Source organism: Micromys minutus, assembly GCF_963924665.1.
Source record: "Micromys minutus genome assembly, chromosome: 22".
Lineage (NCBI taxonomy): Eukaryota > Metazoa > Chordata > Mammalia > Rodentia > Muridae > Micromys > Micromys minutus.
In genome coordinates, this window is record NC_137957.1 from 42,401,823 (window position 1) to 42,424,792 (window position 22,970).

The following is a 22,970-nucleotide window of genomic DNA, read 5'->3' on the forward strand; positions in this document are numbered from 1 at the left end:
AGCACTGACTGCTCTTCCAGAGGTCCTGAGTTCAAATCCGAGCAACCACATGGTGGCTCACAACCATCAGTAATGGGATCCGATGCCCTCTTCCGGTGTGTCTGAAGACAGCTACAGTGTACTCATATATAATACATAAATAAATTTTATTTTAAAAAAGAAAAGAAGGGTCTGGAGAGATGGCTCAGCAGTTTAGAGTACTTACTACCCTTACAGAAGATCTAGTTTCGGTAGCCAGCACCCACATCAGACAGCTAACAAAACTACTTCTCCCAGGTCCAGAGCTTCTGATGCCCCCTGGCCTCATCGGGCACCTGCCTGCCAGTGGTACACATGCAGACAGGCACTCAAGTATAAGAATAAAGCATATTTTTAAACATTTAAAAATAAATTGGTTATCTTTGTCCCTTGATGCATCCAAGTGTGCGTATGTAGAAGGTGTGAATGTGGTCCTGCGCACAAGGAAGCTAATTATTTAATGGCTACATGTCATCAGTCTTCGGAGTTGGCTCTCACCTGTAACAAAGCTCCCATCAGCGATGCCAAAGCAGCCATTCCGATGCACAAGGCTCCGTACAGCACACCTACATGACACACAAAAGGCGGTGTGCAAATAAAAACCCAGAGGATTACAGTCCTCAATAAAATGAGCACCGCACCTTTGTGTCAAGGCAGATAATGCGATTGGGGTGACAACACCGCCACATTAAAGTCAGCCAGACAAGGAAAGAGGCATTTTCCTAGGAGACCAACGGGGTGCAAGGAAGACAAACAAAGGCCTTATACTTGGCCTGGCATTAGTCACAACAGTAGATTACATAAGAAAAGAATCCCTGGAATTAACTACAGGGGTATTAAGACTTAGCAGCATTGTGTTATACATTTAATCCTCCATGAACATTAGACTCTACAGGGAAGTGCTGGACTCCGCTCTGGACAATGTGGACGTGGGGGCTGGGGGGTATAATAAACCCTGGAATTGGAGCCTTCTGACTTTCCCTGTTGGTCTGTTCTGGGAAGTGGTAATCCACACCAACTGGAGGGTTGGTTCTCTAGTCCTCTCATAAGCTCTGTCAGCATCCCCAAGCCTTTCCTGTTAAACTAGCAAAGAAAGGTCACTTCAATCCATATCATATTCCACCGCCAGCCTCACTCACTTCTTCAAACTGCTTTACTCAACCCATCGCCCCACCCCCAGTTGGTAAATGGTAGAGTATTTTCTTTTCCTTTTCACGTTCACTGCCTTTCATAGCTTCTTCAGTGTGTTTGTTACTTTTAAAATTAAAAAATAGTACTCCCTCGAGCATTTTGTTTAAAAAATAATAATCCACTTAGAAAAAAAATAACTGTAATCGACTAATATAATTTCCAGTGCTCAAAATGAAGAAAAAAAGGAAGGAAAAGAAAAACAATACCCAAGAAATTTCCTATTAGGAAATCAGTGCATTCCTTCTGCTGTTGGCACTGACTTCTTTGCTTCAGTGGTCACACTTTTGTTAAGAATTATCTCATCCTAGCAGAAAAAAAAAAAAAAAAGAAAAAAGAAAACCACCATTCCCCCTAAACTGTTCTTGTTGTAATGATGTTCATTGGGTCCAATCTAAATATAAATAGTATTACAGGTGATTTAACTGAATTCTGCTCCATTTGATAAAAGGTGAATGGTCACCGTGATGGGTTTTGGTGTCCATACCTAATTCGAAGACAAGTCAATGGCCATGTTATTGTCTATGATGCCCTTGACTAAATTAGGTCAAATATGATGTCATGCACCTCTCATCTCAGCACTCAGAAGGTTGAGGCAGGAGGATCATGAGTTCAAAGCCAGGCTGGGCTGCCTAGAAAGACCCTTCTTTAAACCAGAATGAAAGTTAGAGTCTTATCACTATTGATAATTACATTTTTTTCTTTATTGAGACTGTGATGCTTTGTGTATGCTTGGCTCAGGGGGTGACTCTATTAGGAGGTGTGGCCTTGTTGGAGCAGGTGTATCACTGTGAGCATGGACCCTCACTCTACCTGCCTGAAAGTCAGTCTTCCACTAGCAGCCTTCAGATGAAGATGATGAACTCTAAGATAGAAAGTAACCTCGTCAACTCCTGTCCCTTCTGCCACAGCCTCCTGAGGACCATGGTTATAAATGTGCACCACTACTGTCTTCTTAAATGTTTAAATTAATGTCCATGTCTTCTTTGCAGATACAATCAGCCCCACAGCATTGTAAGCACAAGTCCCTGGATAGGTATTCATACTAGGAGGTACTTACGATCCCTCAGAGGACAATTTCTAATGTCTCTAAAACAAAGCCAATACTACTCTCAAATGGAATCACTAGGAAGGAAACTTACTCATTCCTTGAGAAATCCAAGACAAGGACTTCTCTGAGAGAGACCTGAAGTGAGGCTTAATGAGATCTTCCACAGTGACTGCTGCCAAGGCATTGATGCTGGAGGACACTGTGCTGTAAGAGAGGACAAACTCTGATTCATGATGGGGATTTTAATGATGCTTTCATCAGGAATGAAGAGGAAAGAAAACCAACACTTCAAAAAGAGAAGCAGATGGGGCTGGAGAGATGGCTTCCTGTTTAAGCATACTAGCCTCTCTTCCAAAGGACCTGGGTTTGATCCTCAGTACCTGCAGTAGCTCACAACCATATGTAACTCAAGCCTCAGGAGATCTGACGCCCTCTCCTGATCTCTGAGAATGCTACATGCGTGCGGTACACACACCACCATGTAGGCAAAAGACCTATGCACACAAAATAATGCACATAAGATAATGTAAATAGATCCACGTTCTTTTATTTTTAATGATCATAGTACCCTCTTTCTGGGAGCTATTATCTTTCATGAATGAATCAGGCAACACACACAGACTTGACTCTACATAAGAGACAAAGAATGAGTCAGCCTTGCCTCTATTTCCCAGGTGACCTTCGGTATCTATAACATGAATTTGAATATATTCCTCAAATTGTCATATAACAACTTTAAGATATTGTTTATGTGTGCATAAAAAGAAACTACTGTAAGTCCTCAACAACATATCCCATATTTTGCAAAATTAATATCCTACACCCTTGTTCGCATATACTGTACGCCTAGTAAAAATAATTCTCTACATCAAACATAAGAAATATAACAAGGAAATTCAATGGGGAGGTACAAGATTCTTTAGAATGTACAGTATTCAACTTGGAATTAGGAGATTTGAGTCTGTTTGCAGGTGATGATGATCTAGCCTCACACACATTGGGTTCATGTTTAATACTCAGCAAATATTAATGCTACCATTCAGTGATCATCACCACTGTGATGTATTGGATATGCAATGATGTGTTAGGAAACAAAGAACTAGTCAAGTAGAGTGTCTCACAACAGCAGAAAGATTCCATCAGTAGCTACCAGTAGATGACCAACAGAAGAATACATGGAAGAGTTTGACCATGATAGACCATTTTGTGACCATGACCAGAATTCACTTTTCCTTCTTAAAGTAACCAAAAAGAAAAAAAAAAAAAAAAAAAAAAAGGATACTGTGTTGGTTAATCTTAATTGTCAACCTGATTGAATAGGGAAATGCCTATGGGATTAGTAGAACACCTCTCTGAATTTGTCTTGAGGGCATTTCCAGGTCAAAATGAATGGATAAACACTTTGGCGGAGTACGGTGTGATGGTGGTATTGAGGAACAGTACATACGAAGGAGGCTGGACCTGCTCAGATGAAGTGGGTCACTGGAGGTATATCCCTGGGGGGTTCTATCTTGCTGTGGCCTCTTTCGTGGAAAACAAAACCTTCCACTGCCTGCCCTTACCACCAGAATGTTTTCTCAAGATGCTTAGAGCGAGGTAATCATGGATTGAACCCTCTGAACCCATGCTCTAAAGTAAGTAGTCCCTTCCCACAGGTTGTTTTCTCATGCATTGGCCAAAATAACAGTAAAACAAACATTAGGTCCTTATAGGAATGACACCGTCATAGAATCAGCTTTATACCTTAATGTCCCACTGTATGCACAGGCCACAAAAAGTCCGGGAACACCGGGATAATTTTTCAAAATGTCCAGCACCAAATAAGGCATAAGCTGAAAAATTCCAAAATTCATACCCAAGTGTTAGTTGCTATTAAGAAAAATCAATACATAGTCAATTTTATATTCTCCCAAAAAGAAAGGGAGATATTCTGTGTAACTCCAAATATTATAAAATAAAATCAAAATACATTCATGAATTCTCCAAGAATGAATTTAAAAATTAATGTGAAATAATTCTCACATTTCCTAATCCCACAATCATGTTGGGGCAGTTACTTGCACCAATGTAAATTTCACCCATCTTTGTTCTGAGACACAGAATAAACACAGGTTTTACAAAGTAGCTTTTTTGGGGACTCGGGTCCTGGAGTCAGGACTAAGTTTGAGCTGTCCTGCAAGGTTAAAGAAAGTGCATGTTAAAGAGACCCCAGGGGCTCTAATGGCAGAGCACCTGAGACCACAAGCCCTGTTCTAACTGCCTAGCTGCTTATCTAACTTCTCACTTACCTTGATTTCCTTATCTTTCCAAGTAACAATGCACTGCCTAAGAGTCTAGTTGTAAAGAGTAAAATACAGACTTTAAAGTGAATTCCAAAGTATCTGGCCCATTGTAAGAACCTGCTGAACTCTCAGAGGAATTTTATTTTGTACCAAAGTGATCTTATGCCAATCAAAACACCATCACTGAGTCTGGTCTAGTAGCACACTTTTTTTCCCCCAGAACTTCAAAGGCAGAAGCAGGTGGATCTCTAGGAGTTTGAGATCAGCCTGGTCTACATAGGGAGTTCTGGGACAGCCAGGGCTACATAGTGAGATCCTGTCTAGAAAAACCAAAAATAAAACAACAAACACATCACTGAGATTCATTAAGTTATCTATAAAATTGGGATTACAGTGTTGTGAAGCCTAAATCAAGCATACTAAGACTCATTTTAATGTAAAAGATTAAATATATATTACAATAAACAGAAAACTTTGAATGGCTCAAAATATATGTCAATACAACATAAATTTTCAAAAACATCACTTTAAATATTTTTTAAATGGTGAAAATATTGAAGTCTGTAATGTAATTGAAATTATAATAGAAAACTGACAAAATATGTGGTCTTAAAATTAATAAGAAGTTAAAAAATGCATTTCAAATATTTTTAAAAGGTAAATAATTTTTTTAAAAATTTTATTATATACTCTGTATTTACATTGAGATGTAATCCCTGCATATTAAGACTCTTGACACTGACTCTCAAGCACATAGCCAGGATGCAAACTGTTTCTCTCTGTCTGTTTCTGCATTTAAAACTGAAAGCTGAGGGCTTAAAAGATCACTCTAAGTTAGGAGCACTGCTTTCAGATGACCCGGATTCTGTTCCTATGATGTCGCAGCTCACAACCGTCAGTACCTCCAGTTCCAGACAGTCTGTCTCCCTCTTCTGACCTCTGGCAGCACTGGGAAAGCATGTGGTACACAGACATACATGCAAACAAAACACTAACAAACGTAAAATGGGTAAAAAATGTAAATTTTTAAAGTAAAAAAAAAAAGCTGTAAGATTGTTTATAAAAGTGTTTTTGACAGTATCTTCAAATGCCAGTGGCACTGTGTTTTATACATAGTTTCTATTAACCTAGTTAGCTATAGTTACTTCTAACCCTGAGTTTTTCTATCCAACCATCTGGCTTGAAGTTTTCCAGATCCTCTAACAGTTTAGTTTTAGATACACAAATCTCCATACTTGCTCGATCTTCACCAAGTGTTTTGCCGAGTGACTTATAGTTGCATTGTGCCTTCTTCCTCCTTCCTAACACCACATAGGCTTTTTAATATCATCAGAGTACATGTGAGGAAGATGTGATTCCAAACCTGGTCCACTTCTGACACTTTCTTAGATGTCCAGGGATCACAGTCATGGTATCTGGAGTACAGAGCGAGTCCACAGAACACAGAGCAGGTGAGGATCACCCAGAGGCCCACAAGGTTGATATAGAGGGACCTAAAGGAGAGGATGTCACCACATAACAGCTGTAATGTCTATCCCAGAGACCAAGGAAACTGACAAGGCAGCATGTCATGATTATACTTAACAAATCAATGCACATAATATTTTGATTCTCAAAAAAAAAATGATCTTTATTCTACCTAGTTGTCTTCTTTGATATCAGTCAATGATGTATCTATTGATCCTTCTGGTAGATGCTGTTTCTCAATGAAAATGTCTTCTTACTTGAAATCTACAGTCATCTATGTCTTTATAATATTATCTAACTACTATAATACACTGAGTCCTTTAACCATAAAATAAAATTTTTATTAGGCATTAAAGCAGTAACTTATTCATTTTATTTTAAAAATTGGCTTAATTATAAGCTGTTAAATATTATATATGTGTATACATATATATGTATATCAATTTATTAAAGTTTTTCCAACATAGCTTGTAAGACCACCATCATTAAGGATGTGAAACACACTTGTATTCCCTGGACAGGTTTCTCTTCATACCATGTTCTCCCTCACTCATTCTCTATCCTCACAGGCCATTAATTTAAAGCATAAAGGGAGATGAACAATTACATGTGTATGCCCCAACACAGTAGTCTACCAAACTTCCCATGTAGTAATAATATTTCTTGTTCTCCTTTACAAGTTTTGATCTGAAGCTCAGTAGAACTAAGCAACTTGTACAATGCTATCTAACAAGCAAGTTGGAGGGCATCATAACCCCCGATAGGGACTGACAGTACAGTGCATGCTACCACTTCCACTTCAAATAAACACCCTGCTGTGTTATTTTCAGGAACTCACATTTCTCTACAGTGCCATCTCACTGTCCCAAGACTGCATATACTTTTCTAATTTGATGTTTCCTCATGCTAAAAGCCATATACAAAGTTATTTTGGGGGCCCAAAGCAAGCTAAGCAATCACTCTTACACTGAACTTTCATTTATAATTTTCTAGCTTCTGTAAGTTCTTGAGGCATTTATATGCCTGATGAGGATGACTTACTTAATAATTTATGGAAATATTTCCAAATATGTGATTGCAAACATCTAGTACCACTTTGGGCTCTGTTACTGAACCACCCACTGGCCAAATTTAGTCCTTTGTTGATCATTTGTATTTGGAGTTTCATGATACAAAGACTTAAAGTTGAACTAAGGTTGACTTTCAGAAACATTTCCATAAGAACAGTGACAGTTATTAATGATTCATACACCACAGTTTGGCTTACAGTTTTGCATGGAGTCTGCTTTTACAGGAAATATATCTCTGCACTTGGGACTGATTGATACCATAGATGGTTGTCCAGGTAAAAGTGCCTCCAATGATAATTGTCCAGAACGTGTGTCTTTGCAAAGGGTTAGGATTAAAACTGAATGAAAAGAAAAGGGAATTAAGCACAAATTGTTCACCAGAGACTGAATAAAGTTCTAGAATACTCAAGCGATATATACTCACAGACATACATAAAAATGTACAAATTGTAATGTCAAAATACAAATATTTCTAATTTAAAATCATTCAATTAAATAAACAATAATATTTCCAGATATTAGGAGATTCTGGATAAAATCAGGAGAAAAATACACTTTCTGATCACATGGAGCATTTAGATAAATTATTCTCCCATAGTATTAGGAAACTATTGTTGGGCAAATTTCCCACGCTATGTTTGGGAGTGGGGGGGTTCAAGTGTACCATGTAGATAGATATCATACCAAAGTAAATGCAACTTAGCACATTGTGTGGACATAATTCCTAACCTAGCACATGTATAAGCAAAATTAAGCTTAAGAGGTCAATGCACTCTACAACTATATGCTTGTGAAAATTACCAAGTCATTATAACTATGCTTTCTTGGAATTTTATGTCTATAAGTTAAATGCTAACCATTTAAAACCACCTCATAGGGCAGGCACACATGCTCAAAATATTATCAGAAAAAGTTCCACTTCCATTTGAAACATCTCTCAACTCTGTAATGTGTCGTTTGGGGAAAGGAGAAGTCTGCTCACCTTCACCTAAATATGACCTTGAAAACTATAAACTGGGAGCCTCTAACCCACTGTCTGGCATCTTACATCAAATTCCAAGAGCTTTAGTGCTCCTAGTCTTTCTCTTGTGGAGAGTTACCTACCACGTTAACCAAGAGAAGTCAGGAGCCAAAAGAATTTAATGAGCTATCTGAAGGGACAAAGACAAAACACATAAACACAATTTAGAGATTTTAGTTCTTTCCTTCATTTTCCTCAACCAGAAAAGACATTGTGCCAATTATATATACTCTCAACACATTTCAGTATAATAAGAAACATTCTTGAAAAAAAAAAATTCTACAACACAATGGGCCCTCACATTATCACTTAGTGGTTAACATTCTTCGGTGAGATGGTTATTAAAGGATCTGTTTTTATTTTAAAGGATCTCTTATTGGTGTATGAAGCTATGCAAGTGTATCCTCTGTATACAGTGATAGTTACCATGCCAAGAAACAAAAGAAAAATGCAGAAAATTGGTTCTGTACTATATCCGCCCCCCGGCCCCTCAGCCTAGGTATCTTGGAAAAGACTGAACATACTTAATATTTTCTACACAATCACTGTTCACTTCCAACTCCTCTGATCTATTTATACCCTCCAAGTAAAAATCAATGTGACTTTATTGGAGGGATTATGTTTTCATAATTAACTAGTCTGAGTAAATATCCATTGAAAGTATCTTGTCCTGCCCTAACCATGGATGAAAACATAGCTAAAAATAACCCACCTAGAGGCTCTCAAGTTTCAGATCTGAATCTTGAAGTAAAAGGAGAAATAAATCCTGAAAATAGTTAAGGCAATCCCCTGACATGTGTTTCTCCAAATGAATAGGGTGATGCAATTGTTTTCAGGAAAAAGTCTTTCTCAAAGAAAAAAGACCATTTTTAAAACACATCAAAAAAAGCTATCTGAGAAACAAAACTTATCCAAATGGAGTGGGTTTTTTTGTTCCAGCTAGTGACTACAGGTTTCCAACCTCAATGTAGGGTTAATTAAAGAGAAGAAAACATGGTTTAGGTAAAAAATGAAACTCTTTCCACCTTGAGCATGGTGCAAGAAGTTGACTCTATTGAACCAAGGGGTAGGTGTTGGCAGAATTCTCTCAAATTGTATGATAGGCATTGGATAGACAATCTAGGTTTTCCATTGTTTAAACATGTTTATTCTGTGCCAGGCTATTCTTTGAAACATCAACCATAACTTTTCTGGTCGGTTTTCAGGGTTGGATAGATGGATGGATGGATGGATGGATGGATAGATAGATAGGTAGGTAGATAAATAAATGTGTATACATTAAATAATATTTAACAATTTGCCATTTTAATATGTAGTATATTGCCAGAGTGATATCAAGAGAGTTACTCAGTGTTGGTTAAAATAAAAATTATCCAAATGAAATTACTGTCTCTTAGTATTTGTCTTTTAAGGGGCCTTGTCTGCTTGCCATTTTTCCTACCCTACTTTCCATATGTTCAGAGAAGGTCGAAGAGCCATCATGATGCCATGATCCAGTGGCATCAATATGCTTTAACTCCTCAGACGACCTGGTAAACTCCTCCCACATTTACTTGCCCACTTGAATTTTACAGACCACATCATTAGTAACTGATTGATTTTCCAGTATAAACTTACTATTTAAATAAAACCATTTCCTACAAAGAAAACAAGAATGCACTCAGTTAGCCAGAAGGTAAGCAGCCACTTACTTCCAGAAGTTTAATCTTCCACCATTAGAAGCATCATTTAAAATCACATTGATGCCACCTTGAGTTATTGAAGCCTGTATAATGACGGATGCAAATCCAGCCACCATGATCCCAACTTGAAAAACATCTGTCCAGACAACTGCTTTAAGACCTCCCTTTGAGGAGAAAGTGTGTTTTAGGATTAGTACTTCTATGAGACGCGATGATATATCTGTCCGAATGTGAATGCACCATACGATAGATAAACATGGATAAAATAATAAACATGGAATTTGGTCAAGAAGTTCCCTTGAAGGAGATGGTCTTGTTCAAAGAACCTTTATAGAAAAGAAGATATTTAATGCATAGGCAGGGGCAAAGATGAAAGATTCTCCCAGGCTAGACAACAGCCAGCGAGAAAGCAGAAGAGGATAAAACTATATGTAGTCTACTGATATATAGATATATACTTTGGACAGGAGGGAGGTGGGCTGAGGAGTTCTAGGAAGACAATTCAGAGTTATATTACAGATGTCATTTTGTCAGCTAACAATCATTTTATACCCAAATAATCATATCACTTATCAAGATACTGAAATTGGTGCATACTAGTCACTGCCACAAGAATTTCCCTTCAGACTCTACGACCTGGGTTTAAACAGGCTCTGAAAGGACATAGTTTCCTAAAAGATCAATCAAATAAAAGGTTAAAAAGTGACTATCAAAGACTGCATACATTTGAATCACTGCAAAGAGCCTGCATCTATAATACAGCAGCATCATGTCTTGATGTCACGCACATAGTTTGTCACTTGTGTCTGTAGTTAATAGACCATTAATCCCAAGTTTCTGTGCTGAGGTGTTATACAAGCACGTCTCAAGATTTTGAAAACCATAATAATGAATCAAGAGATTAAAACGGGGGACCTGTGCAATGGTTCAGAGGAAAGGGAAATTTCATTTACAATCCATATCTAAGAACCAAATGTTCCTTACAAAAATGTTGTGCTGCAAGAAGCCCAGAAAGAGTAAGTATGAGCAGTCACGCTGCAGCACGTGACTACTTGAAATTCCAGTTTTGCAAAGCAAGTAGAGTAGAAGGGAAAAGGCACTGTCCACATACCAGTGTGCAGTAGAATGTGCAGACCACCCCTGTGGCCACCACTGCGCCCCACAGATCAAATCCTGTAACTGTAGAAGGAAAGAGAGTATATGTTTATTCAACTGTGAAACATGCATAACAAAAGCACTTCTCAAGAATTATCAAGGGGGCACCTAGCTCCATAGATCCACTTACTTAAGACTAGGATCACATCTCATCAATGCCCCTAAGACCAATGGAGTAAAGATAAAAAAATCATATTTGGTAAGCCCAACAGACATGTTGCTTGTTGATACTCACAGATGTCATGTATAGATCCAACACTGTCTAAATGGAATTCAAAGTAAAGGATTTATATGGTAATTGAGCTAAGAGATTGCTGGATTCTGTAATATAGTTGATGGGGCTGACTGGGATCAAGGGGGATTTCCCACTCCTTCCCTTTGCTTCATATAAAGATGCTGTTCCTCCAGACCTTGAAATGTGCTTTGAAGATAAGACTCGAGGTATAAAAGTCTATCATCTGCTACCAATTTTCTAGGAAGTGGAGTGATATATATTTTAATGGAAGGATAAATAAAATCCAAAAGAAAATATAGTTATCTATAATATATAAAGGATAAACAGAACAGAAAAGATAGAGCTATGTTAGACTTCTTCAAATGCATTTCTCTTTATAGATCTGATTTAGGAACCATTTTATATTCTACACAGATGGAAAGGATATAAAGTTAAGGACTTCGTGAAATTGAGAAGTAAAAACTGAGCAATACCCTTAGACATGCAATTTTTCCTCCCAAAACTTTTAAAAGGGTGTAACAGACACCTTTCCTGTACAAATTATTTTTCTGAGTAACCAAATAGTCAACCAAAGAAAGTGTATCTTTAGGTACGTTCTATCGAATCAATGAAGAGGGAATTATAAAATATAAATATAATGCATAATAGGTCTACTAACCAATTAGCCCCAAACTTTTACTATTACCTTAACTAATCAGTTCCAAAATTTGACCTGCATTTTCAAAATTATGAACTCTCTAAGTACTAAACATTGAGGATTCCAGAAATACTTAATGGTCCAATGTGGGTACAATTGGTAAACAGAAGACCCTAGAATCTTGACAGGACAAATAATGCATTTTCTTCAAATAAACAGAAATCTAAAGTGAAAATTATAAAGTAAAAGAGACTTTTTCCAAGCATTACAAACTCCATCTGATAAAAACAAGATGGCAGAAATGAACAACTCGGTAGTTGATGTGTAACTTTAAACATCCTTAGTGATCAGTAAAACACACTTTAAAACCTCAGGAGAAGATATTTAGTAAAAGAACCTACCCTATTCCAAAGAGAGAAAGAGGAAAATCTATTGGGGGAGAGAAACGCTGCACCTAATAAAACAAGCCATTTGGCCTCGGTGAAAAGAGACCGTGGGTCCTATTCACAGAATAAGCCCACAGCACTGGAAAGCCTCCATCTCAAGAGGGAAAACTAGTGTTAAAAACTTAGCTGCTCTGGGAACCCAAGAACAGGGGATGATCACCAGTCAGGAAGCATGATGTAATGCATGAATCTAGACTCTTCCATTTCATGTCACCCAACTCAAACAAATGGTAACAATATGACCAGCATTTGGAGAAGAAGGAACCTGTGGCTACTGTTGATGGGGGCAAAAACTGTGGCGGCCACTATGGAAACCACTCTTTCAGGACCTTCCATTGTCTAAAAAAAAAAAACCTAAAATTAAATTTTCATATGACCCAGCTATACCATACTCAGCATATCCTCAAAGGACTCTAGCTTTTTAGGGGAAAATCCTAACCAGGCATGAGGAGGCATGTCTGTATAATCCCAGAACTTTGCTGGTAGAGATAAGAAGATTAAGAGTTCAAGTGTGATGGCTCACAGCTTTAGTCCCAGTACTCTGGAGGCAGAGGCATGCAGCTCTCTGTGAGTGGAGGCCAGCCTGCTCTAAAGAGCAAGTTCCAAGACAGCCGAGGCTACACAGAGAAACCCTGTCTTGAAAACAAAAGCAATAAGAAAGAATTCAAAACTAAAGCTCAGTGAATAAGGGGACTTGCTACAAAGCCTTAGTTCCATCCTCAAAACCTACACAGGAGAAGTTGAAAAAAAAAAAAAAAGATGCACACAAATTATCCTCTTCTGACCTCCACATGATACCAACATACATGATGAATAAGATATTTTAAAAAAATTAAGAGTTCATGATTAGTCTCAGTTGCATAGCAGATTCTTGGGCTCCCTGAGATCCTGTCTTCAAATAACATAAACTACAAAAGGGAAATGCCAAGTAATTCCAAACACTAAATTGAGCTAAATAGTAGGTTTATTTTGGTCATTTCATGAGCTGAGAAACTCAACATCAGTAGTCACCAGAAGAAAAAAAAAAAAAAAGAAAACCACAGTTCAATAATATTTATAATACATGCTAAGATTGCTAAAAAGAAATGCTAAGTGTCACCGAGGGTGTAGGGGTGACTGGACCCTCAGATATTATGGAATGGACATTTAAAATGGTTCAGCTGCTTAGAAAGGCTATTAGGCAATTTCTCTTCAATTTCATAAACATGCCAGTCCTGCCCTCCTTCAGAATACATGGATGTTGAAATTTATACTTCCTGTGTGATGAAAACAGGTAAGAAAGCAAAACACATAGAAATCTGTATAAGGATATTAGTAGAGTCTTTAATTCATAGTAGCCTAAAACTATGCCCATCCTGATGCCCGTGAACAAGAGAGTAGGTATGCCGATTTCACTGTGCGCAGTGAAATATCACTAGCGATGAAAATTAATGAGCTATACTGGCATAGCTACATTATTAATATCTTTGCCGTGCAAACACAATGATGGGGTCTTGGAACCGCCAAACCTGGTCAATGTTAGTTTGTGCATGACTGCTTACCTACAATCCAGTGTTAAGAAGGGGAGGCAGAGAATCCACAGAACAAGCTTGCTAACTATGTGAGTAGTTATAGATTTCTAGGTTCTACTGCAAGCCCCTACCTTAAGAAGGAGAGCCATGGAAGCTGATTCCTGAAGTCAGCCTTAGGCCTCCACGCATGCACACAGATGGCTGCATGTGCACACACATGAGAGACAGGAAAGAAATGAATGAACTACGTATTTGTGTGGCAACATAAATGAATCTCAGAAGCAACTGACTAACCAAAAAAAAAAAAAAAAAAAAAAGAAACCAGATACACAACAGCTGTCTAGGCTTCCACTTACATACAATCTAAGAACAGTAAAAACAAACTTAGGGTGCTAAAAACAAACAAAAAAAAGCCATCAGTTTAAACGGTAGGAGAATTTTTTAGAGTGTGGCACAAGAAACTTCCTGGAAGAGGATTCTGGAAATAGTCTAGGCTTGAGTTATAGTTACATGAGGATATACAATTCTTAGTATTCATCACACTGTACACCTAAGCTGTGTGTATTTTGTTCTGTACAAACTGCACTTCAAGAAAAACAGGCCTTCAACTTTTAAAGAGAAGAAAAATAAACATAAATAAAGTACAAATAAAAAATATCTGTATGTAAACATACTTCCTTGGGTTGTGATTCCAAGAAACCGAAAAATCTATCAGGAAAATATAGCATGAATTTGACAGGAAATTGGAGAGCTGAGGCTGATATTGTAGCTATGGTGAAGGGATTATTATTATTATTATTATTATTATTATTAATTATTATGTTTTTAAAAGGACTCACTTTTAATACAGACAAAATGATGCAATATTTCATATTTACAGCCAAGTAGGCTACTGGAGAATTGGGGTGGGCTAAATTTGATTGTAAGTGGGGAGTTATTAAAAATACAGTGGTTCAACATTAAGGTACAATGCACTATTCTCCATATGTTAATCTTTGAAGATTTTCGATAACAAAAGAAAGCAAAATCTATAAATACAATTCTGTGGACTTAAGTCCCAATTCTGAAGTTTTACAAGAGCATGTATTGTTCAGAAGATACTCCATCTACTCTCCTGGGTACAGCAAACAAACCTTTGGCATTCTAAACATCCAAGCACAATTGCTCTGGCTCCAATTGCCTAGAAGGTGGCTCCAGACTTATCCAGAAAGAGAAAGTAAAAGCCTTGATTCCATCAGAGATTAAAGTCCATGCTTAGATTATTCCAAGAACTGTGTTTCAGAACCCTGGTGCCTTTAGTTTCAGTTAAAGGTAATAAATGATGTATCAAGTTTACCACTCATTTCTTAACTATGAAGCAAGCCATTTCTGCTGGTGCTGATGCTGACATGCAGATGTCAAAAGCACATACATTATGATACATTCACTGTAATGATACTCTGACTTGTCACAGACTCTGGCAACAGTCACTATCATTCCTGTCATAACACCAAGAAGATGGAGCGTGGAGTTAGTAGGTTCCCGCACATTACTTTGGGAACTGCACCATCTCCTAACCATCACGAATACCCCTTACCTGTTTTACAAGAAAGTTTAGAGATAAACTGACTTCTAACTGATAAAAAGTCAAAGGACACAGAGTTTTCCCATCGATAAGCAGTTCTCACTGCTGTTATACAAATCCAAAGTTGAAGATTATGGATTGGCACCTTAATGGGTTTTTATCCACACAGTAGTCACTAGGAGAAACCTCATATGTCAAATCACACAGCTACTATCTATTTCAATATGAACTTTAATAAAAGTCCAGGAAGAAGGGCCAGATTTCATCATGAATCTGAGCAGGAAACGGAAGCCCCTTGGGGTCTGTGCTGGTTATGTTTTCGTAAACTTGACAACTGGCAGGTTAGAATCATCTGGGAAGTGGAATCCTCAGCTGGGAAACTGTCTCTATCCGATTAGCCTATAAGGGCTTTTCTTCATTAATGATTGATGTAGGGGGCCCAGCTCACAGGCTGTATAAAAATAAGACCAACAAGATGAGACTGAGAAGCATCTGCATGGTGAAGAACACCATTACTCAGACAGTGTGGCAGCCTACAGAATAGAAAAATATTCTTACCAACGATGTACCTGACAGAGGCTAATGTCCAAAACATGTAAAGGACTCAAAAAAAAAAAAAAAAAAAACCCCTAGACATCAAGAAAACAATTCCATTTTAAAATGGAATACAGATCTAACCAAATAATTCTCAATAAGTGAATCTCAAATGGTACAGGCACATACTCCATGCTACCAAAAGAGAAACACTTCAAAGGGAATGTCCAACATCCTTAGCCATCAGAAATATTCACATCAAAACTACTTCAGATTTCATCTTACACCTGTCAGAAGGGACAAGGTGAATAAAGCAAGGGACAGCTCATGCTGGAGAGAGTGTGGAGTAAGGGGGACACTCATCCATCACAGGTGGGAGTGTAAATTTGTACAGCCCCTATGGAAATCAGGGTGGAAATCCCTCAGGAAGACAGGAATGGATCTATCTCAAGATCTAGCCATACAACTCTTGGGCATATATCCAAAGGATATGTCAGCCTATCACAGAGACACTTATTAAACCATATTTCTTGTTGCTCTGTTTATAATAGCCAGGAAGTGAAACCCATCTAGATGTTTCTCAGCAGAAGAATGGATAAAGAAAAACGTGGTACCTTTTCCCGATAAAGTATTACTCATCTGTTTAAAACACACACACACACACACACACACACACACACACACACACACACACACACACAAAATGTCCAAGCAAATAGATGTAACTAGAAAAAAAAATCATCTTGAGTAAGGTATCCCAACTATAGAAAAACAAATATGGTGTGTATTTGTTTTTATGTGGACACTGGCTGTTAAGTCATTGATGATCAAGCTACAGTCTTCAGAAGCACAGAGGGAGAATATAGAAAATTTGGGAAAGAGAAATAGAATACACTGTTATGAACCAGGAGAGTGGGGCTGGGATGATCAAGTGGAGAGGAAGGGGGAGTATGTTGAGGGAAGAAATACAGGGAGAGACAGCTAAAATTACAGGGTATCTGAGAGTAGTATAAAAACCTAATGCTTTAGAAACTTCCTAAAGTGTGTGTGTGTGTGTGTGTGTGTGTGTGTGTGTGTGTGTGTGTGAAGGTGATCTAAATGAAATCAGCAAATTATAGGGGAATAAGAGAGAGCCCCCAACTGGACATCTCTTGTCACCAAAGTTTCCAATACCAGGATTGGGTTACATCTAATTGAGTCCTTGGCCAGAGAGGTGCCATGGGAATCCTCAAATAACTTAGGCTTTTGTCTGCAAACTGACAGCAAGGCCCCACTGCTGTAGGCAGCACCCACACACCTCGCTGAATGTGGAGGGATCTAGCTGGTGCCTACACACACCCTTCACCCTACATTCTAGCATCTTCGGTATAGGCACAGACTCTGCATACTGCCAACAGAGAAACGTACACATTAAGCCAGTCACAAACCCTCTTGTCTACAACAGTGTCCTGCCTGCCAAATATGCTAGAGAAATGGAGTCACAGAACTTGAGTGACTAGCCAACCAATATCTGGTTTGATTTAAGGACCACTCCATAAGATGGAACTGGAACCTGACATTGCTCCCGTGACCAGGAACCAGAGAGTGGTTAGCGCAGGGACCTAGGGTAAAATCAAATACTACTAGTCTTTCTTTTAAAAGGTAGTAATAAAATGACTGGAAATAATACTCTGCTATACCTAGATCAGCGCCCTCCTCAGCATCAGAGAAGCTTCCTCCTAATAGACAGGAACAAACATAGAGACCCACAGCCTGACGTTTATGCAAAGAGTGAGAGACCTTGAAACACTCAGCCCTAGATGGAATATCTCCATCAAATCCTTCCCCTCAGACTCAGGGAATGCTATGGAAGAGGAGGCAGAAAGAATGTTAGAGCCAGATGGATGGAGGACACCAAGAAAACAAGGCCCTCTAAGTCAACATAAGCAAAGCTCATATGAACTCACAGAGACCCGAGGCAGCACACACAGAGGCCTGCCCAGGTCTCTACCGGTCCTCTGTGTGTATATTATGGCCTCTACTTTAGTGTTTTCCAGATTCCTGAGTGTGTGAATGAGTGGGTCTTTGATTCTTCTGCCTTCCCTTGGGCTCTTTTCCTTCTGTTGGTTTGTCTTGTCCAACTTCTAATGTAAGTTTTTGTCTTATGTTAATATACATTATTTTGTCATACTTTATTATTATCTCTTATAAGCCTGTTTGTTTTCTAATGAAAGAGAGAAAGGGAGTAACTGATAAGAGGGGGGGTATGGAGGAACTAGGAAAAGTAAATGAAACCACAATCAGGGCAGACTATGTGAGTAAAGAATCTACAAAGCAGGGGGGGGCACATGTCCGTGGTTGTCTAGAGCCAGGGGAGGATTAATTCTACAGAGGCATGAGAGAAAACATTGGTGTGATATCTTAATTGTGATTATTGGTTACATGAGTTAGGATATGCCCATTTTCCTTGAAGTTGGCACATTTGGTTGCATAAAAATTAATCCTCAATAGGTAAATTTAAAGAAAAAAATAAAGTAGGTTTCCATAAGAGAAGCAATCATCACCATCACCATCACCATCACCACCACCATCATCATCATCAAACATGCCATGGGCAGCAAGCCAGTAAGTAACACCCTTCCATAGCCTCAGTTTCACTTCCTGTCTCCAGTTCCTGCCTTGGGTTCCCTTGTACTCGACTGTAAGCTATAACCTGAAAGAAAGTCTTTTCTCCCCAAGTTGCTTTATGATCATGATATTTATGGAAGCAACAGAAAGTAAATTAATGCAGGAAAGAACTCCAGGTAGTAGTCAAAAAGGAGGGGGTACAGTCATTTAAGCTACAGTATGGGAGAGGGTGGGAAGAAACAAAGAATGCCTGGCAGACATACAATACTGAAGCAACTAGCCCTACCCAGTAAGGTTTCCGTCTGCCTATTAGGCCACTTTGGAATTATCCAATCAAACCTCAAAGAAGCCTGTATAGACTAACTAAGCCCATCCTACTACCCTCATAAAGCCCCTAAGGCTTCTGGAAGTCTCTTTCCATCTGTCTGTCCCCCAAGGAGAGAGAATAAAGATTAGCAAAAATGAACCAGCCACTGTAGCTACACGATTGCCCCTTTATATGTACCTTGATTCAAAGCCAGAGCAGGGGCATAAATCACAATCCCAGTGTACAGAATCTAGCAGGGAGAGAAGAGAAACAATGAATAATATGAAGTAAAAGATTAATGAATTCCATACATGAGTTATAAAATCAGTTATGAATTGATCCATTCCAAAATACTTAATGTGTTATTATAGCTTGAAAATATTTAAATAAAATTGATTTTTTTTCTGTCTACAGTGTGTCTAAACCATCACAAAAATCTTTTATGAAGATTTTTTGTTAAAGTGTGATGATCAGTACAAAAATATGTCTATTGATCCAACAACTCAAGCTTAAACTCAATTTCCATAGATTTAAAATACTTAAACACACACACACACACAAAAAAAAAAAAAAAAAAAAAAAAAAAAAAAACAATAACAGGTCAGTTCCATAATTATATGCCTGCAGCTGTCACTGGCTAACATTTTCTTTTTCGCTGCTGCAGACGGAATCCAGGGCCTTATACCAACACCATAAACAGTCTACAGCTAAGCTACGAACTGAACATTCAAATGATTTTTTCCAAAGTAAAATTTTTTTGAAAACTGGCTTTTAAACTCATTAGGCAAAAAGTGTAAATTTGTTTCAAGACCAGCCTGGTCTACAAAGCAAAGGCAGGACAGCCAGGACTCTATTACACAAAGAAAGCCTGTCTCGGTGAAAAAATAAAAATAAAAATAAGACCACAAAGAAAACAAAAGTGTAAATTTGCACTAAAAATTATGAAACCTTTGGAAGATTATAATCCATTATTTTATATAATCACTCTCCACTCATGTATTCAATAAATACATTGGATTAGCCTTAAATACAATTGTTAAGACAAAGTATATGTTTCTCAAAATATTGTTTTCATTGTATTTCACCCTTCAAATACATTCTATAGCGGGTAGTTTCAAGTAACATTATAAAATTATATATAAAATTATATTCTAATGACATGCTTAATCATCCTCCATGGAAGCTTCAAATAGGAAGTGTTAATGCTCTCCTCCTTTGAAAGGAAAATGAACTACTTTCCATGGCCATTTTTTAACTCAGTTGAAGATCTGAAATGTGACACTGTCTTCATAACCACTGTCCCCATTTCTTGCTCATGGAGGCATCTTTAGCAGGAACTACATACTAGCAACTAGCCTTAGATTATCAGAGTCTCCACCTGCCTTTTCATACTGCAGGTGCTAAGACCTGACGAAATGTACAAAGACAGAAAACAAAACCAAGTTAAACAGTGGGAAAGAGGCGTCTGTCTCGCATATCTCCGGAGCAAGTCTTAGGTGGCTTTTGACTGGAGACCTGCACATGGTCCGCCTTTACCAAATCCAGACCTAAGATGCTCAGCTGTGGCAGGAGAGAGAAAAATACTGTGATGAGCATTGTGAAAACCCTCTAGCAGCCTCGTAAGGAGCAAGAAGCACCGAGCTGTGACTCATACCTTTACTTGGCAAACCTTTGCTTTCCATTCATGTTCGTCAATGTGTCCATCTATGTGTGTGTATTCTTGAATGACTGGATTGTGTGTTTGTCTTTGAGATCTCTCCTAAAGCTCGGGATTCTCCCTTACACTAAGCATCCTGTTCCAAATGGAGCAAGCTCAAGTTTTTAAGGAGTGCTGATTCATTTTTCAAGTATGCTTTCACACAAAATTCTTCCCTAAAGCCTTCTCGTCAGGTTTATATCTATTTACATAGTCTGTTGCAAAAGGACTGAGAAAACTACACCTTGTTTTCCTTGTATGAGAATCCCTCCTGCCAGCCAACGTAGCTCCCTCAAATACTGCTGTCATTTAAATAATGTGCTTACTGTCAGCTTGGTCCAGATGGAAAAGGCTAGAAAGGGGATTTTCCTAAAATTCTTTGTCTATTGTTTGACCAATACTTAAACCAGGGCTGCAATCTGGATGTTAAGTGAATAAGAAAACTTAAGTTATTGAAAAAACTGTTCTACTATACCTGTAGGTCAAAGTCACTTCACTCAATAAACAGCAATGACTATAAACATAAAGTTCACTTAAACCACTGTTTTACAAGAACTCAGCATCACAGTTTAAGAATCTTTAGGTTTTTTGTTTTGTTTTTCATTTCCTTGTATTGCTGTCTTGTCCTCTTTATCTTCCACGCATTTCCCAAACAAGGCTCTCCCGCAGATTAAAACCAGTTTCGATACCAAAGGAGAAAGGAAATCAATGGAGAAGTACTTACTGTTTGAACGATGAAGAGGATGGTCCCACAGAGACGGATGAATCGATTAAAACGAAGTTCCAAATACTGTTGCCAGGGTGGGGGTTGGGGAACGGAGGGAGGTTGGGAGGGAGGGAAGGAAGAGAGAGAGAGGTGAATCTTCTAAACACATTTTAAATCTGCTCGAACAATGAAGGGTGAGACATTTAACGGAACTTTGTAACTTATTTGCATTCTGTGTTCTTATTTGACTAAAATGATTTTTACTTACATATGGCAAAGCTGATCCTTTAGACTACCACTCAATGGCTTTTAATATGCACACAGATTTCTACAACCTCTCACACCATCAGCACATGAGAACTCCTTTGTGCTGTCTCTGTCAGTCGCCAGTCTACTGTTTCTTCTTTCCTCTTAGTAACCATTCTCTATTTCTTTTGATTCGATCGCGAAATGAACCCTTTTCTATTTCACACAGAAGAAATCTACATCAACTGCCCCGCCTCTTTTGAGCAAGAGGAAATCACGTGACCCCACGGACAGCCAATCACCTTCTCCTCCGGATGGACACCACTAAACCAGAGAGGGACTGGATTGGCAGAGTGATCCTGACAGGAAGAACTGAAGAAGCTGTTGATGCTCAGACTTTTCCGGGCGCTGTTTACTCTCTGCCTCTCATGCTGTTCTATGAACTAGCTTCAAGCTCCGTGCTCTGCAATCCTTGGCACACCAGTGTGTGTGTGTGTGTGTGTGTGTGTGTGTGTGTGTGTGTGAGAGAGAGAGAGAGAGAGAGAGAGAGAGAGAGAGAGAGAGAGAGAGAGAGAGAGAGAGAGAGAGAGTATGTGTATGACTGACTGTATGTATGTGAGTATGTATAGAGGTTTAATTTACATCATTGAGGTCAAGTTTTCAGTGTTGCTTTGTCTTGTTCGTTCTCTGAGACAAGGTCTGCCTCTATAAAGACCAGACAGGTCTTGCTCTTCTAAGCCTTCTGCACTTTCTTTCCAGGTGTATTAACATATATAACGCCATTTCTGGCAACCCAGGTCAGTTTGTTGGTTTAGGTTTTGCTTTCATTTTCGAAGTGGGGTTTCACTATGTAGCCGAGACTGGCCTCAATTTCCCAGCCGTCTGCCTCAGTCTCTTGAGTGTCAGGTTATCTTCTGTTTACAGCCAAGACCCTACCAATCTTACAACTCTCACTGAAATCTACTACAGCCTATAAAATGGTCTGTGTATTTCCTGTGTTGTATAATATAACATATATTATAGTTAGAATCAGAATTTCTGAGCTGAAGGTGAAGATATTATTTAACTTGAGTATGATTAGTACATGTAGAAAGAAGTCAATTGTTAGGAGTCTGGCTGATAAAGGGGGAGACAGGATCAACAGGAGGAGAGGAAGGGAAGGAGAAATTGTCATTAGCTAATCATCAATGTAAAGACATGTGGGTATTTCTGCTGCACAGTTACAGCTAACACACCTGGCATACTTGGTTGGTGATGCAGGCACTATGTTGGAAATGAGGATGCTGGTACTCAGAGAGGACCAAGACTGTAATCTGTTTTCAGGGATGTAACTCAAATTTACAAACTTTGATGCACAGAATCTGTGCCTATGACCACATTAATAAAAAGAAAATAGCCTATGAGTTTAAGATTCCATAAGTACATAGCGCCACAGACAAATAAAACCTTCACTTGTCACTGATGGGTGACAAATTCCCAACGTAGTGCAAGGCAGTGCTGGTGGCAAAATTGTAGCCCCTGAGAAGTGCCAAGCCTGACTCATGACC

At 38.5% G+C, this 22,970-nt stretch overlaps 1 protein-coding gene across 1 annotated transcript in view; it reads right to left on the minus strand.

The window, feature by feature from the left end:
* Nucleotides 1-22,970, minus strand: part of SLC5A8 (solute carrier family 5 member 8) — a gene marked incomplete at both ends in the record, with an annotated part of 39,856 nt that overhangs the window by 13,215 nt on the left and 3,671 nt on the right. Inside the window, 9 exons of the mRNA XM_080935536.1 lie at nucleotides 517-584; nucleotides 2,349-2,461; nucleotides 4,001-4,089; nucleotides 5,903-6,032; nucleotides 7,274-7,414; nucleotides 9,789-9,943; nucleotides 10,891-10,958; nucleotides 18,974-19,025; nucleotides 21,196-21,261. Of these exons, the coding sequence (XP_080791662.1) occupies nucleotides 517-584; nucleotides 2,349-2,461; nucleotides 4,001-4,089; nucleotides 5,903-6,032; nucleotides 7,274-7,414; nucleotides 9,789-9,943; nucleotides 10,891-10,958; nucleotides 18,974-19,025; nucleotides 21,196-21,261 (882 nt within the window). The remainder of the gene's footprint in view (nucleotides 1-516; nucleotides 585-2,348; nucleotides 2,462-4,000; nucleotides 4,090-5,902; nucleotides 6,033-7,273; nucleotides 7,415-9,788; nucleotides 9,944-10,890; nucleotides 10,959-18,973; nucleotides 19,026-21,195; nucleotides 21,262-22,970) is intronic.